Below are 16,205 nucleotides of genomic sequence, written 5' to 3'. Positions count from 1 at the left end.
ATCATTGATACTGACAACAATTCGTCAATTGTTTAATTCGAACCTCTAAAACCTTGATGGCAAATGTTAAGTTTCAGTATAATTCTACTGTTTAAGCATTTCTTTCAAGTATCCCAAGCTAAATATTCTGTTAGCATAACACCATGGACAAGTCAGGATTCTAGATTAGGGGACTATGCAGAAAAAAGTCAAGGGGCTAATTTGTAAATATTTAGGGTAAATTTTTTAAAGAAAAATATAAAACTGGGTAAAAAGTGCAAAAAAAAAAATTGAGGGGCGCACTTCCTGAACAATAGTTGGCTTTGCGCCTGCATAACACCATCTAGTTTTAGCTCCAATTTTATTCTATTAATTATGGTAATGCAAACAGTTCAGAAAATATTATGTTTAATCCCAAGTCTAGTTCAGAAATATAACATTCACGACTTTAATTTTTACAGAAGTATTAGTACCATTAAAATGTTTTTCTATATTACAGTGAACTAACTTGTGTAAATTTTATTTTTATTCTGGATTGTATTAATCTGGTAAAGTTACCATAGATATATTAAGCTGTGAGCCTTTTAATTATATTATATTATATATAGGGACGAAGCTAGGAATCTAAACTAGGGGGCTAATATGCAAAAAAAAAGTTCAGAGGGGGTGATTTATAAATTTTTAGGGTAAAAATTTTGTTTAAAAAAAACTAGTAAAAAGTACAAAAAAAAAAATTGAGGGGAGATATAGCCTCTCTTGGCCATCACCAGCCTTTTTGTCTGTATATATAATTATATATACACATTTATATACACACACACATGGGGTCAAGAAGCGACTATGGTCCCTAACCATTCGGGTACACGAAAACGGAATTTGGCAAGTCATAAATATACTTAAAAGAGAATAATAAGACGCTATAAATTGTATTTTAGTAATTTAATCGGCCCACCTTGTGCTGAATAAGCAAGAATAAAGAGTTTAGTTTAACATACCTAACTTTTAGCTAATGTTGTCTCATAACTACAAACTAATCCTCTTTCAAGTTTCGAAATTTCGTCCATACGGGATGAAAAAAAATGGAGGTCCCAAAGAACAAAAGAGTGAATGTAAATTGAAAATGTTTAAGGTAAAAAAATTTTAAAAAGTGGGGGAAAAAAAAGGCTTAATTATGATGACGACATGCAATAGTTGCAGTCAAATAAATTTGCATGGAAAAGTCTGTCATGTTCGCTGCTCATTTATCACTTATCTTCAATTCTGAACTTATTTTGTACTAAATATGTAACCGTTTTAATATGGCGGCACAGCTTTAAATTATTAAACTCCGACTATATCAGCCATGATAAGCTATTCTCTGATGTATTTGGCACCTTAAAGCCAACCGGGTCCTCCACAGATAACCCTAAAATGCCTGTGGTCCAGCCAGTACAGAAACCCAAAATTAATAATAATAATAATAATATTAATAACAAAATAAACATTTCACAGAAGTGGATATACTAATGGATATACTAATCATACCATACTCTTGCTATGTCACCATCAGTGTAGAGAATTAAGATATTCACTTGGGGCTTAGGCAAACAGTAAAGGGGTTGGGCCAAGTTCAGCCACTATAACCATTTAGATGTATATTGGTCATGTACACTGAGTGTATTTATTTGATATAAAGAGCATTTAATATTCCTAACAGTAACTAAATCATTAATTAATATAGCAAGTACGAAAGAGAACAGCCAATTTATCAGCAGCCACACAAATCATTTGAAAACGAGCTACGTCCACTCAAAATAACAAACAAACAAAAAAGCCATGAGAGACAGACAGTTCATGTTCAGTTTGTATGTTTCGCATGTGCAATCAGACGAGGCCAAACTGTGAGAAGATTCAAAGACATTGATGAGTGACAACACGGGACTGAACCCGATTGTCCAGTCATCACTTGACACGATTTTGACTCTGATCTCTTTATAGTATTAACATTGATAAACCGGAAAGACGCGAGCTCTAATTATAGTTAGAAAAAGATCAAAGTAATGACTAATTCTCAGCTAATGTCAAAGCGGCATTGATGCCGATATGAACTATGCGTATTGATAAGAAATAGGGTAGTAGGATTTTACCTCAGAGTTGAATTTCGAGTTGCATAGCAGATTTCGGCCACCTGTTTGAAAGCTCGTGACTGTACTAAGTGTCTCCATCAGAAGCATTTCCTAGCACAGACTTGTCTACTGGCTTTATCTGTGATGCTGAAATTTATCCTCTTCCACATGGAGAAGTCAAAAGTAAGGACTAACGTAGCAATCAAAGTCCACATGAAAAATGTACTATAAGCTAAAGAGTCAGTTAAAAATTTGAAGTAAACGAGCTTTGGCTCAATCTGAATTCATTCATTCTGTTTTTAATTTTATTTTTATTTTTTTCAAAGGAGAAACAATCATCTCTATCTACTCTACAACTGAGATAAAATTTACACACAAATGAGATCAGAAATATCAAGTCAAGCGACACTCATGATATCTTGCATTTTGCATGGTCTGCGGCGAATATTTTTTTTCTTCCTTTTCCCAGATTTGTGAAACTGCTTGAAAGGGGTGGTCTCGGGTCGGTAAATATATCGGTTGTTCCTCCCTCAGCTCCTTAGGCCAGCCAGCAGAATATGAGACCCTGAAACTTTTGGATAAGTTTTAGCGAATGTGTAAAATATATCAGTCAACTTAATGAAGCATTTATGAATATACCAAGCTAGAAAAGAATGACTACATTTGCAATCATATGAACCAAACTTGAAAAAGTGCCTCCTGGCTTTTCAATCTTTTGAGACTCGAACAACCATGCCAGTTGGGGTCTGGACCATCTTGAGGTGGCCTGTGCCGATGAGGTCACGAAGATGAAACCTGATGTCAAGTGGAGAGTATCGAAGGCGCTTCTTTTCTAAAGGAGCTAGCATCATTTCTTTGAATTTCCTCCGATTTAACAGCGAAAGGACTTCCTTTCTTCCCTAAACAATGAGTTTCAACGACATTATTAAACATTCTTAAATGACAGCTTATTCTTTTCTCAATATACAGTTGTAATTCTTACTCTTCCCAGTTCACGAGAACATTATAAACTTCATAGAGAAACTAATATAGGGACTGGTCTGTAAAGGAGCCTTATATAGGGGAGCTTTTGGGAAAGGAAAAAAAAACCTACAGCATGGCCCTCTGGCTCTCAACATCTAGTTCATGTTTTTAACGATTTTTTTTCGTCAGTTTTGATTAGGGATTGCCCTTGCTCTCTGTAGTCTTTGCCATTTTTGTGACTATTTTAAATCTTGGTATTTGCGAGCTTTCTTCATTTATATATATATATATATATATATATATCAAGGAGAAAAGAAAGAAACTAAAGAGCCTAAGGATCTACATTTCAAATTCAATAGAATTTTTTTCGCACTAGCTTATATTGGTCCAAAGAAGAAATAAATCAATTAGATACCTGCGAGAGCCCCTTGAGTGTTGAACCGATATTTGGGATTGTAAACCAATACATGTTTGGATCAATAAGCTGTCGAGTCTGAAAGTAAAGTGAATGTTAGAACTAGAAGCTATATACAATCAAATATTTGCACATACAACAATGATAAAATATTTATGATGAGATTTGGGGTAACCATTAAACACACAACTGGCTCATGAGTCGGGAAATAATATAACTAGAATATTGGCTTATCATATCTCACAATATGATCATTACGGTGCAAGGATAATATTTTTTTTTTTTAGTCTGCTAACAGAAGCTCACTTACAAGAAGACCAGCGTTAATAAGCAGCGTGATATGGGCTTCCTTCACATTTCCTCCAAGTGATAACAGTGTACACTACACCATTACAGATATTTATTAGGTTGTTGCACTGGTCACCAATAACCAAAAAGGCTTCAAGCATCAGAGAACTAAACTAACATTTGATCCAGATTTGTTAAAAATTTAAGGGTCTATCGAAATCTTATGTTAGGTATAACATTTTATTAAGAGCAGTAGCACGATTTAAGCCCATTTCCTGAGAAAAGTTCACTTCATGACAGCCGTAGCGGAAATTCTGAACTCGTAATGCTGTTTTAATACAGCATTATGGTTGACTTGCAAGCATTTTTGCCTCCTAAGCATTTTCTGATTCAAAATCTCTAGGAACGAATAATGAACGCTCTCTTATGCAAAGGCCAAATTCCCCACAGAACACACAGCAACAAGCAGAAGGGATTGTCTAAAGGGGGTAAAACTGCCAACATTTCGAAAAAAAAAAAATTATATATATATTCCAAAAAGAAATTAAAAAAAAAAAAAAAAAAAAAAAAAAAAAAAAACGTGCATAGCATTTCGTGTTTACAAGCCATAGTTTTAGAACAAGAAATTTGCAGTATATTAGTATAAAGTCCAACTTCTTATTTTTTTTAATAATGCAAAAGATTTCTGTGCAAATTAGCCAAGATACCAAAATTCGACAAATAGGCCCAAGAACTAGCGGGATGTGCTACTATGCTTTAACATTACAATTCAGCCAACTTTCCAGTTAGAGCCCTGTTTGCATGCAATAAAGGTATAAATCTTCTTCCTATCTTTGAACTCTTATAGCAGATTATGTTATATTAACCAGAGGCGTAGAAAGGCTTTCTTCGTAAAACAGAAACGTGTATTTCCATAAACAGACAATCAGTAGGAATTCAAAGAAGCTCACAAGTTCATGATGATCAATGCTGGGTTCCAACTTGAAATCAAGAACATGCTTTTTAAACCATTCGAAGACTTTGCGGCTTTCAAGGTTCTTCTCTTCATATCTTTTCACGGTACGATCTAACTGCATATGAAGATGCACATTTAGTTCTTCAAGGTGTAATTCCCATGAAAGAGCCAACATTGTCAAAACCACCCATAATTGCAACTCAACCAAAGAAAATGAATGCAAATAGAGAAACCTGGTTTAGATAGTCATCCAAAAACATTATCGCGTGATCATCTTGTCCGGTATTCAACTTGAAAATCCGTATCATTTTTTCCCTTTTCAAAGACTGCACAAGAAATTAAGTTGTCTCAAACTCTGATTGTGTGTGATGCACCAAAAAAAAAAAAAGGAACACACCTCTAAATCCCTATCAACTTCTGTTCGGTCGTCGATGCTGCTATACAGTTGTGACCGCAAAACGAATGGAACCGGAACCTAATGCCCAGATAACTAACTAACATTAAGTCATTAACACAAAACGAAATCGCACTAAACGCACAGAATTGGTGCAGAAATTTTGATCGTCCTAACCTTGTCAGTGTCCGGGAATTGAGCCCGCATTATCCGAAGCCCCACCATTGTATCACTGAACGTAAGACTTTTCTCTGCATTTACATAATTACATAAAAACAACAAGAACAAAATTTATTTAGACATTTAAGACAAATAAATTAATCAAAAAGCAGACACTAACCTAGGGATAGAATTTGATCGATATCGCTAATTTCAGCCGAATCATCTTCCTCTCGCTGGCGTTTCTTGCCTTTCGAAGCTTCCAAGTCATTATCGTCCATTAACAATCAAGTCCGGTTCAGAAAGTCAAGTCCGAAGAAGAAGAAGAAGAAAGAAAAAACCAACAGCAGAGAACAAACCGTGTTTCGTATCCTTTAACTTCCATCTTTTGTGGGGCTCAAACCGAAATACTAGTAAAAGTTCGAGGTCAAAATATAAATAATTTAAAAAAAAAAAAAAAAAAAAAACAGATAAGTACAGAGTATAAAATAGCAGAGAGAAGATAAGGTGATCCGATTTCAATCCCTAATAGCAGTCTGAAACTGAACTCCTTCGCAGACTCGAAAGAGAAGCGAGAGCAAGAGCAGGTTCATCACCGAACCAGGGACGCGGAATCGAAACCGAACCACGCTAAAGAGAAAAAGAAAGCGATTCGATTCCGATTCCGATTCTGATTCCGATCCGAAATGGGCAGTGTAGTGAGACTAAGCTCCTTCACGGCATCGAAAGAGAAGTGGAAGCAAGAGCACCGAGCGAAGGAGGTGAAGCTGAACGACGCGTTCGTTCACCTCCGGTCGGCGCAGAGGCCCGACCCGGCCCGGTCGACGCAGCTCCTGTACGACCTCTGCAAGGCGAACCGGGTCCGCAAAGCCGTCCAGGTGATGGAGCTCATGGTGGACTCCGGCGTGGCCCCCGACGCCGCCGCGTACTCCTTCCTCGTCGACAGGCTGTGCCGCCGCGGCGGCGTCGGCCACGCGATGCAGCTCGTGGAGCGCATGGCGGAGCGCGGGCTCCCCGCCTCCGGCCCCGCCCACAACTCCCTGGTCCGCGGCCTCTGCGCGCGCGGCCGCCTCAGCCGCAGCCTCCACCTCCTGGAGCGGCTCGTGGCCAAAGGCCTCGTCCCCGACGAGTTCACCTACTCGTTCCTCCTCCAGGCGACTTACAAGGAGAAAGGAGCCAACGAGGCCATCAAGCTCCTCGACCGCATCGTCTCCGGCGGCGGCGCCCCCAACCTCGTCAGCTACAACGTCCTCTTGACCGCCCTCTGCAGGGAGAGCCGCACCGACGAGGCCCTCCTCCTCTTCCGCCGCCTTCCCGCCCTCGGCTTCAGACCCAACACCGTCAGCCACAACATCCTCCTCCGCTGCCTCTGCAACGACGCCAGGTGGGCCGAGGCCGCGGATATCCTCTCCGAGATGATGATGACCACGTCCTCGTCCTCCGCCGCCGTGGATAGAGGTGGGTACGCGTTTTGTCCGGTTTAAGTAACTTTATAGTTAATCGCGGTTAGCCAACATTTTAGAAAAATTAATAGATGTTAATCTTAATAGTGGCTGGAGCTAGTGTAGTTAAGAGGGCAAATTTGAAAAAAAAAAATTTCTAAATTTTTTAAGGGACGTGTAAGAAAAATAATATTCGAAAGGGGTAAATATGAAAAAATTATATACTTTTAAGCTAAAAATGTAAAATTACGGATTAAAAGCTGTAAATTTATAAGAGGCGTGTACGAAAAACAAAATATCCAGATGGGAAAATATGAAAAAAAATATAGGATTATGAGTTAAAAATATAAAAATATTAGGGTAAAAAATTAATTTTTATAAAATTTAAGGATAAAAATTTAATTTTTAAAAGTTCAAGGGTTTTTGCCCAAAAAAACACGTTAACCGTTTCGCACGGTTCTAACGGGCTTAATCAACCGTTTTGGCAAACTCTAGGCGTGCAGAAATCGCCGTCGGCGGTGACGTACAACATCATCATCGACTCTCTGGCGTCGCAGGGGATGACGGCGCAAGCGCTGGCGGCAGCGGAGGAGATGTCCCGGGCGGGGCTCCGGCCGACGGCGGCGAGCTTCAACCCGATCGTGGCGCGGCTCTGCCTGGAAGGGCGCGTGGGGCCCGCGGCGGAGTGCCTGTCCCTGATGGCCCGGCGGCGGTGCGAGCCCAACGACGGGACCTACAACGCCGTGGCCGCGGGGCTGTGCCGCGCCGGTATGGTCCACGAAGCCTACTCGATGGTCCAGACGCTCGGCCGCGGGCACGACCACGAGAAGAGCGTGGTCGTGAGCCTCTGCAAGCGAGGGAACGCGCTCGCGGCGCTGCAGCTGATGGCGGAGATGGCGCGGTTCGGGTTCAGCCCCGACACGGGGACGTACTCGTCCCTCATTCAGGGCCTGTGCGGGGAAGGGATGGTGTGGGCGGCCGCGGAGGTTTACGCTGAGCTGGCGGGGGCGGGGGACATCGGGGGGTACTTGAACGCGCTGGTGTTGGGTTTGTGCAAGTCCGGGAGGGCGGGAGGGGCGCTGGCCGTGCTGGAGGCGGCCATGGTCGGGGCGGGGTTCGTGCCCAGGGAGGGGACCTACACGATCGTCGTCGAGGGGATCGCTCGCGACGGCGACACCGAGATCGCCGCCGCGCTGCTGGCGGAGCTGCACCGCTTGCGGGTCATGAGTCGCTCCACCGTCGAGAGGCTCGATATGCAGTACCACCTTGAGGTTTTCGCGCCTCGGTTAGACTAGGAGGGTGGGTCGGGGGGATTATTGTGAATTTTTTGTGGAAGATTTTTTTTAGATTTGAAAAGGGAAAAGAAAATTATATACTAACGTCCGTAAAGTTCATCCGTAGCTCCGAGGAGGTTTTTACAATCCTTAATCGAATTGCCTAAATTTGAACACATCTTCGTATCAAGCTATCGGATCAATCTCCATGTTTGTATGCAAAAGGGGCTTCACTAGCTCGTCTCTGCGATTCTTAGCCACGCATCTTAGACGGATCTAGAAAAGCTTTTCAGGGGATAAATTTTAAAAACAAGATTAGGGGAGCTAATTTGAAAAAATAAATCTCAAGTTGAACTAATTTGTAAATTTTTAAGATAATTTAAAAAAAATGAGCAAAAAATGTAAAAAATAAAAAAAAATAAAAAATAAATAAAAAAATCAGGGGGGTCACGTGACCCCCTGAGCCCTTTGTAAATCCGTCACTGCACACACCCAACGTCGAACTTCCCCAGCAATAGTGGGAAATACATAAGTGTGTTTTTTTTATATGAACTTTTCATCGGATTAAGAGATCATTGCTGAGTTTAAAACTACTTCAAGTACTGTATCGAGAGTATTGATAATTGAAGTAACGATTGCGAATTCTTAACTGCAAATTGCTAAGAATGTCGCGTCATATTCAGAATTGAATGAGTTGAGATGAAATGACGAGATAGACAAGTGTCGTGTCACCGAAAAAGTACACTTTATACTCCATACAATATCTATAGCAACAAAATCCTAAGAACTAACTTAAACCCCCTTTCAGCTACTAACGAGCTACTTTTTCCAACGTGGCCAGTGGCGGATCCAGACTCGGAAGGGGGTGGGGGGCCAAAACTGAATTTTGGCTGGAAAAAAAAAAAAAAAATTAAGCCTGAATTTTTTTTTTGGGGGGGGGGGAGAGGGGGCCTCTTGAGGCTACAACGTGGATCCGCCACTGAACGTGGCATTAAAAATTACGCTTTTATAAGAAATTTGGTAAAATATGTCCACTGGCACATAAAATTTTGTTTACATGGCGAAAAGTGTTCAAAAAAAAAAAAAAACTTATGTGACCAAAATATCTCTTAATGTATAAAAATGTGTTTGATTGTAGCCCTATGCAGCGACGATCCATAGAATCATAATTTTTGCGTTGATCTTAAGAGATATTTTTGTCAAACAACTTATATTTCTTAAAATTTTACGCTATTGAGATAAAACCAAAGTATACATATGTAATTAATTATATTTTACTAAACTATTGATCTCGATTATCCATATTTATGATTCTCAAGAATTTTCTCTAGAAAATCGCTAATCATAATCATATAGGGAAGTTTCAAAGAGCAATTATCGAGCTCGATGTAATTGTAATTTGGATAAAGCATACACACCTATATAAACGCCCTTATTTTCTTTTATTTTTACTTAAATACCAAATCTGATCTGAACGTGTATGATTTCTTAATAAGTTCAAAATCTGCATTAGAGATTTTGTATTATCATATCTATCCCTAATGAAATAAGCGAAGAAAAAAAATCCCTAATTAATTCCTAAAAAAAAAACCTAATTAAGGGAGGTAACATTGATTTAATGCGACCCAAATCAAGTAAGATGAAATAAATTTTATAGGGAAAAATAAAAGAGAAGAAAATTAAATAGATACTCGTTATGTGTTACAACAGTGCGTACAGATCCATCCAGCATTAGTGTGATGTGAATCTTTTTTTTTCTCTTTTTTTTTTTGTGAGTAAATTAGAAAAAAAGAGACAGTGCTCTTTCTTCTTTGTCGTGTTTCAGACCACCGCTCGTAAATTCTTTCCTTGTAAAATAAAAAAATAAAAAATAAAAAAGAATAGACAGGAGAGTAAATCTCGATAGATCTCAGCCCAATTCAGTTTTATCTTCCGCGGGTTTCTATGGTTTCGGCATGTTTCTTTTCTCGACTTCATCGCTATAGGATCTGTAATCTCTTTTGAATTATCAAACAATTAAGATTTAAGAATTCTTTAACAAGGTAATTGTTTTTTAGCGCATTAGAATTATTTCGGTTTTGCGTTTTTCAAGTTGTGTTAGGATTTTTTTCAAGAGGCTCGTATCGCATCACAAGGTCTCTGGTATTCCATCACCTGATATATGGATATTTCGTTTAATTGACCTCTTCTGTTTGTCGATCTCTCGATTTTTTCTCCTGAAGTTACTTTTGATTTTTCGTTACTTACCTGTCATATAACAATTAGGACGGTTTTACATGAATTGTGGTTCCTTGGCCCTTGTCTTACTCGTCTCTGAAGGTTCATCTGCGTCTTCTTAGGGTTATCTATGAACCTGGAATGATCGGAAAGGCTATAGATCTATTGTTTCCTTTGGAACCTTTCTGTTATTGCCAATATCTATTTTTGTATTTGGTTTGCTTTGAATTTCTAGATGGCTGCCTCTTGTGTAAACCATATTCTTCTTTCGTGAATCTGATGTAGGGTTCGATGTTTATGTTGTGTCATGATGATGTCAATTCTCTATGCTATATTGGCACCGGTTGTTATTCAGGTTTCTTGTTCTTCGAGATTGTTATCTTCTCTTGGAATGTCTTGTTAGACTCAGGTGAAACAAAATTAATATCATTGTCCTTAGGATTTTACTCTTTGTTTTTTTTTTTTTTTTTTTTTTTGGTTCGTTTGTTTGGCTGAGCTGTTTCGTTAATTTTAGTTTTTCCCTGAACATTTAGGGAAGCAGATGGTTCGAATTCTCTAGGTTAATTGGCCGAAACCTAAACAGGTAAAGGTTTGCTTGGATCGCTCTTCGTCTCATATTCGTACTCACTCTGTAATCGTTGTTCATATTTTTTACGTAAATTTGATCGAGTTAACTTGCGATTCTGAATTGGTTTTATATTTATTTATTTTAGTTATGGATTTTCAGAGAGATCTCATCAGAGAGGGACAAGTAATTGTATATGTGGATTGATTTGGCAGTGAACTTCCAGTGAAGGTATGATTTCTACCTTCAGTGCCTCAATGGTGTCTGTAGTGTTAGAAATTTCTAGACCTCAGTTCTATATCATGCTGACTTGCTCTTAATATGATGAGCAGACTAATGTTGGTGGCGAAGTTCTGCAGCTCCTCTTCGCCGATGGAGGTTAGTTATAAACAAAAAACTCTACTTTATGTGTACAGTTTTTCTCTGAGGTTGAGTTTTTCTTTTGAGATCCCGATCTTCCTCACTCTGTTGCTTCTCTTCATCAGTGGTCTTCCGTTGCTTGAGGTCTAATTTCTCTTCCTGAATTAATTTTATTCTTTTATTTGTTTTCATCATGAATCGTATTAGCCCCTTTTTTTAAAAAAAAAAACATCTGTTTTACTGCTTTTGTATTATGAGATTGTTATTTTTTTTACTGGGTGATCGCGCCGGCGATCGGCTGGGTTCTGTACAACATTCTTCAGCCAGCGCTGAACCAGCTCAACAAAATGAGGTCCGAATGAAAATCGAAAACTGAAATTGAATTGATGATCTTCATCGCTCTATAATTAAATACTAGGGTTTTGTGTTGTCTTTTTTGTTTTCCCTTCCCTTTTTCTTCTTCTTCTCTGTGTAATTGATTCGGCCACCAAAAAGAGGAAGCTCATATTTTAAATGGAAACTAAGCTTTAACTTGCTATTTTTTTTATTAGATAGAGACATTATTGTGCATGATGGAACTGAGAAACTCTTCAAGTAATTTAATGTAAATATATATTTCCATAAATAAATAAGCTCACTCCCACGTTTATATGTGCATTCTCTTTTACACTGCTAAAGTGAAAACGATGCCCTTATTCCGGTTTATTATCGTTGTTTTACTGTATCATCCATCTGTTATCCTTCCTTTTTACTTGGATATGAACAAGAGCTTTAAAAAAAAAAAAAAAATCTACGCAGCAGCTATGTTCAGGTCATATTATGTGAAATTTAAGTAAGCTTCAAAATTACCGAGGTGTGAACCTCTTCTTTTCCCCCACTTGTGAGGCAGAGTTTTCTCAGTTCGAGTGTATTGATCTTGATTTCAAGTGTACAACCTTAAGGAAACAAAGGATATTTTACCCCTATTTCCATTTTAGTATCAAATGATGTATTGTCATTGGCTCATCAAACAATGGCGACTCTACAAGCTTTATGGCTTGTAGCAAACTAAGGTCCGTTCCTGTGATATATTTCGTTACATAATGATCTGACACCATGCCTTGTCTGTAGGATCCTTTTCGTCCTGGAGTTCAAGATGCTGTGAGAATATGCACAGCTGCTGGTGTTAAGGTACTCCAATTTCCTCTAGACTGCTATGCTATGTGTATGTAATTGCAAAATGGTCTTTTAGAACCTTTTTGTCTCTTCTTATATCAATGATGCGACATGATCCTTGCTTTGCACTCTAGGTACGCATGATTACTGGTGACAATCTACAAACAGCCAAAGCGATCGCATTGGAGTGTGGAATACTCCGTTCTCTAGAAGACGCTACTCATCCTAACATCATTGAAGGAAAAGATTTCCGCGCTCTCGGAGAAGGAAAGGGAACAAGTTGCCAAGAAGATAACGGTACCCACTAAAGAGAATGTTAAGCTATTAAATATAGTATCCGTCCACTGGACAACCCAGTCTTGCAGTAGTAATGTACTAAAGTTGAAGCAATCATACAGGTAATGGGAAGATCTTCACCGAATGACAAACTATTGCTTGTCCAAGCATTACGCAAGTCCGGAGAAGTCGTCGCTGTAACTGGAGATGGCACCAATGACGCACCTGCACTTCACGAGGTCTGTCATCATTGTGCATTTCATAATTTCATTGTTCATGGCTGTTGTTTCTTTAAAAAAAAAAAAAATCATTGCACTTTTCCAACTTGAGAAGGATATTTCTTGTGGTCCAATATTGTCCTTGTGGGGCTGGTGAGTTTTTGGGATTTCGTAGGGGTGTCAACATAAAAGGGCCATGATACCGTCGTCAATCTTGAAATGCCAATCAATTTTACAACAGGATATGAAAAGCAAATTCAAATTTGAATAGTTATAAATATCTTAATGGATAAATATATCCGCATTGTGTTTCATTTCTGCATAATAATGTTTTCCTCTACTCTACACTGCGAAGATAAGATATTGTCAGTGTTAATTGATCTATTTTTCTTTTTATGTTTTGTTTTCTTTATTTATTATTATAATAATTATTGGTAGTAGTTTAATGCATTTACGACAATTTCTATTTTAGGCAGATATTGGTCTTCTATGGGGATTCAAGGAACTGAAGTTGCAAAAGAAAGTTCAGATATTATTATCTTAGATGATAACTTTGCTTCAGTTGTCAAGGTGAGTATCATTTTACATTTTTTTTCTGGGTAGCGCTTAAAAAAAACATTTATCGACACATATCATCTTAGGGTGTTGCAACACCACATCATTTCTCAAAATTTCAAGACTTAGTGCAGCCCAGGTGTCAGTTTTATTTCACGTGGTAATGCATCACCATTGGTGATGTATTGCACTCTTATTGAAATAGTAAACAATGTTGGTGATGATGCATTTCGAATTCACCCAATTTCTTTTGTATAACTACATTGCATTGAATGTATGATAAAAGTGTAATCTTTGAGAAGAATATCTTGTACTAAAACCCGAAACAGTTTCCTTTTATGATTCATGGTGTCGTTAAGTTTTCAGATTTCTTTAAATAGGCGGAGGCGGGAATTGAGGCAAAATCCATTTCTAGGCGGAGGCGGTAAGCCTTTAGGCGGTACGAGGTGTAAGCCTAAAAAATAATATAGAAAATATATAATATATATAAAATTCATAGTAATTTTCAAGTTTTCATAAGTATTAAAACAAAAACTAAAAAAAAAATGAGTTTTAGACTCAAATATAAATTAAACTCGACGACACTAATCAAACAAATCATAGTCTTCTAGCTCTTCGTTTTCTGAAAAATCGTCATCATCTTCCATGTCCTCGTCATCATCTAGTAGGGCTGTACAAAACCGAACCGAAAATCGGATAAAACCGATATCCAAACCGAACCGAAACCGAAATTCGGAGCCACGTCAGCTAACCGAAATTCGGATTCGGATAACCGATCCGGTTTACAAAACTGGACCGGATATCGGATTTGATTTTGGAAAAATCTGGATATCGGTTATTTAACCGATTTTTTTTTAATTAAAAATAAATATATATTAAAAAAAAAATACTTGACCTAATTTTGAGAGAGACCTAGCGTTTTTATTTTTTTCCCAAATCAGATTTTACTGAAGTGGAAGCACTAAATGATTCTAAGCAAGTTGTTTTGGGTTAGATAATTATTTGATAAGTTATTTGACATATTCATTTGTTGTTTGTTTATTAAAACAAATTTATTTTAAATTTATGTCATTATTATTAACAGATGATGATCAACATTAGAAGAACAAACTTCTCATATATCAACTCATACTGCTACTACAACTTGATTATGTGATCTATAAAAGTAACACACAAATTCAATCGTTGTATGGTTTGTTATGATCATTAGGGTTGTAATTTTAATTTTATATTATGATATTTACATGTTCATGTAGTTGGAGACGAGTATCTTTTTGAATTTTATTTTTTTTACTCAGTTTTAGATTATGTATTGTCATTTTGGAGCTTTATAAGAGTGGTTTGTACTCGTTTTTTGAATTTTTACAAACCGGATTTGGATTTTAGAAAATGAATATCCATTTTATAAAATTGGATATTAAACTGGATCTGAAATTTTACAAACTGGATAACCGAATTTTAAAAACTGGATACTGGACTGGATACTGGATTTAAGAAACCGGATAACCGAATATTCGGATAACCGAATTTCGGTTTTAGACTAAATTGGACCGGATACTGGACCGAGTTTTAAAAAACCGAAAATTTGGATTCGGATACTAAAAATGTCAAAAACCGAACCGAACCGATCCAGTCTTCTAGCTCTTCGTTTTCTGAAAAATCGTCATCATCTTCCATGTCCTCGTCATCATCTAGGTGATCAAACAACATCGTCATCATCTTCCATGATATCAACGTGAGGGACATAGAGGGTTGCGTGAGAGACGGTTCACATACCGAGTGGTGTGGTTTAATTACTTATAGTTAATTGTCATTAAAAAAACCTAAAAATGCCCGAATTACAAGCCCGACTGATTATTTTGGCCCAGATTTTTTTTAAAAAAACCTCTCATTTCAAAGGCGGTAAAGGGCGATTCTACCGCCTAAGGCGCTCGCCTTATTCGACTGAGGCGCATAACGCCAGAAAGACTCCCTGGCGTAAGCCTTAGAGTAGGCGCGCCTACAAACCGTCTTTTTAAACACTGTTTCCATGATGATGAACTAAAATGCACATGCGATGAATATGGTGTGTACATCTTGTAAGAAGAGCCGCAATGGCGTTTCTCTGTTATCATAACAATCCCTTGGTCCGCTATGTGTTCGATAAAATGCATCAACTAAGCTTTAACTTACCATTTTTGCATTTGGCGGTCGCTCTTAGCCTGTTCAATTCTTTTTCTAAATTTGAAATTTCTTTAGCTCGAGTATCATTGGCGAGCACCACCGTCCGAAGCTAACCCGGGACTCCACCGACTACGCTTCGCTTAACTTGTTGCCGGTCAGCCTTCTTTTATATTTATTCCAATATGTACAAACGCCATAATGAGACGTTTTATTCCGATTTTCTTGAGTTTAGAGTTTCTTCGGATCTTCGATGCCATGGCTCCCGGATCCACGCTTAGTAATCACAAATAAATTCCCTTTTAGTGAAATCAAATCGTAAGCCCATTGGGAAGAGCCAATTATGATCGTAGAAGGTAACTAAGAGTACGAAGATAACCGATGAGAATGCAATCATGTTCGCTTTTCAGCAAATTCAATTGAAACTATGAATGAATCTTCTCTTTTTAAGCCCTCTTTAAGCTCAAAGCTTTATACTTTTATATCCGCTTTTCGATCCAGAGTAAATGCTTGTAGATGGTTTGAGTATTTGCAGGCAGGTAAAACTCTGAGTGCAATGAAATGTCCCACGTTCACACTAGAAAGGTGTCTCGATATCAACAAAACGCTGAGCAGAATACAACGCAGAGCAACTGCTTATGAAGAAATGGATCGCCATCCAAACCTGTAAAAATTGGAAAAAATATGGCATGTTTGACCAAAATACCCTAATCGATTATTAAAAA

The 16,205-nt window shown here is 38.1% G+C and overlaps 2 protein-coding genes and 1 pseudogene across 5 annotated transcripts; 2 read left to right on the top strand and 1 right to left on the bottom strand.

Annotated features, from left to right (window-relative positions):
- Positions 1 to 1,131: 1,131 nt before the first annotated feature.
- On the bottom strand, positions 1,132 to 5,758 carry LOC149388299 (Serine/Threonine-kinase). 4 transcript variants are annotated; one of them, XM_089623342.1, is made up of 10 exons: positions 5,440 to 5,758; positions 5,277 to 5,350; positions 5,103 to 5,180; positions 4,939 to 5,031; positions 4,701 to 4,820; positions 3,773 to 3,844; positions 3,463 to 3,540; positions 2,724 to 2,983; positions 2,106 to 2,649; positions 1,132 to 1,393 (listed from the first exon to the last, which is right to left on the bottom strand). In XM_089623342.1, the coding sequence occupies exons 1-8, from the start codon at positions 5,537 to 5,539 to the stop codon at positions 2,792 to 2,794; spliced, it is 807 nt and encodes a 268-aa protein (XP_089479468.1). In that variant the 5' UTR covers positions 5,540 to 5,758; the 3' UTR covers positions 1,132 to 1,393; positions 2,106 to 2,649; positions 2,724 to 2,791. The 4 variants fall into 4 exon arrangements, with proteins under 4 accessions (XP_089479468.1, XP_089479466.1, XP_089479467.1 ...); XM_089623340.1 differs by having other exon boundaries at positions 2,106 to 2,655; positions 2,746 to 2,983; XM_089623341.1 differs by having other exon boundaries at positions 2,746 to 2,983.
- On the top strand, positions 5,748 to 8,168 carry LOC149388298 (Pentatricopeptide repeat (PPR) superfamily protein). Its single transcript, XM_089623339.1, has 2 exons — positions 5,748 to 6,716; positions 7,196 to 8,168. The coding sequence occupies exons 1-2, from the start codon at positions 5,945 to 5,947 to the stop codon at positions 7,993 to 7,995; spliced, it is 1,572 nt and encodes a 523-aa protein (XP_089479465.1). The 5' UTR covers positions 5,748 to 5,944; the 3' UTR covers positions 7,996 to 8,168.
- A 1,723-nt stretch (positions 8,169 to 9,891) lies between these two features.
- LOC149388297 (calcium-transporting ATPase 9, plasma membrane-type-like) lies at positions 9,892 to 13,529 on the top strand (annotated as a pseudogene).
- Positions 13,530 to 16,205: the final 2,676 nt, after the last annotated feature.

Source organism: Urtica dioica, chromosome 8 (assembly GCF_054948205.1).
Source record: "Urtica dioica subsp. dioica isolate 48M chromosome 8, U.dioica_male_clone48M_v1_H2, whole genome shotgun sequence".
Taxonomy (NCBI): Eukaryota; Viridiplantae; Streptophyta; class Magnoliopsida; order Rosales; family Urticaceae; genus Urtica; species Urtica dioica.
The sequence above is the reverse complement of the archived record's forward strand: the minus strand, read 5'-3'. Positions and strand labels throughout refer to the sequence as shown.

What these genes read in the sequence shown, in the direction of transcription:
- LOC149388299 (XM_089623342.1), bottom strand. Translation starts at nt 5,539, where the DNA reads ATGGACGATAATGACTTGGAAGCTTCGAAAGGCAAGAAACGCCAGCGA. An exon ending in CGATCAAATTCTATCCCTAG is followed by an intron (nt 5,351 to 5,439) that starts GTTAGTGTCTGC and finishes ATGTAAATGCAG; the next exon opens with AGAAAAGTCTTACGTTCAGT. An exon ending in GCATTGATCATCATGAACTT is followed by an intron (nt 3,845 to 4,700) that starts GTGAGCTTCTTT and finishes GTAATGGTGTAG; the next exon opens with TGTACACTGTTATCACTTGG.
- LOC149388298 (XM_089623339.1), top strand. Translation starts at nt 5,945, where the DNA reads ATGGGCAGTGTAGTGAGACTAAGCTCCTTCACGGCATCGAAAGAGAAG. An exon ending in CTCCGCCGCCGTGGATAGAG is followed by an intron (nt 6,717 to 7,195) that starts GTGGGTACGCGT and finishes GGCAAACTCTAG; the next exon opens with GCGTGCAGAAATCGCCGTCG.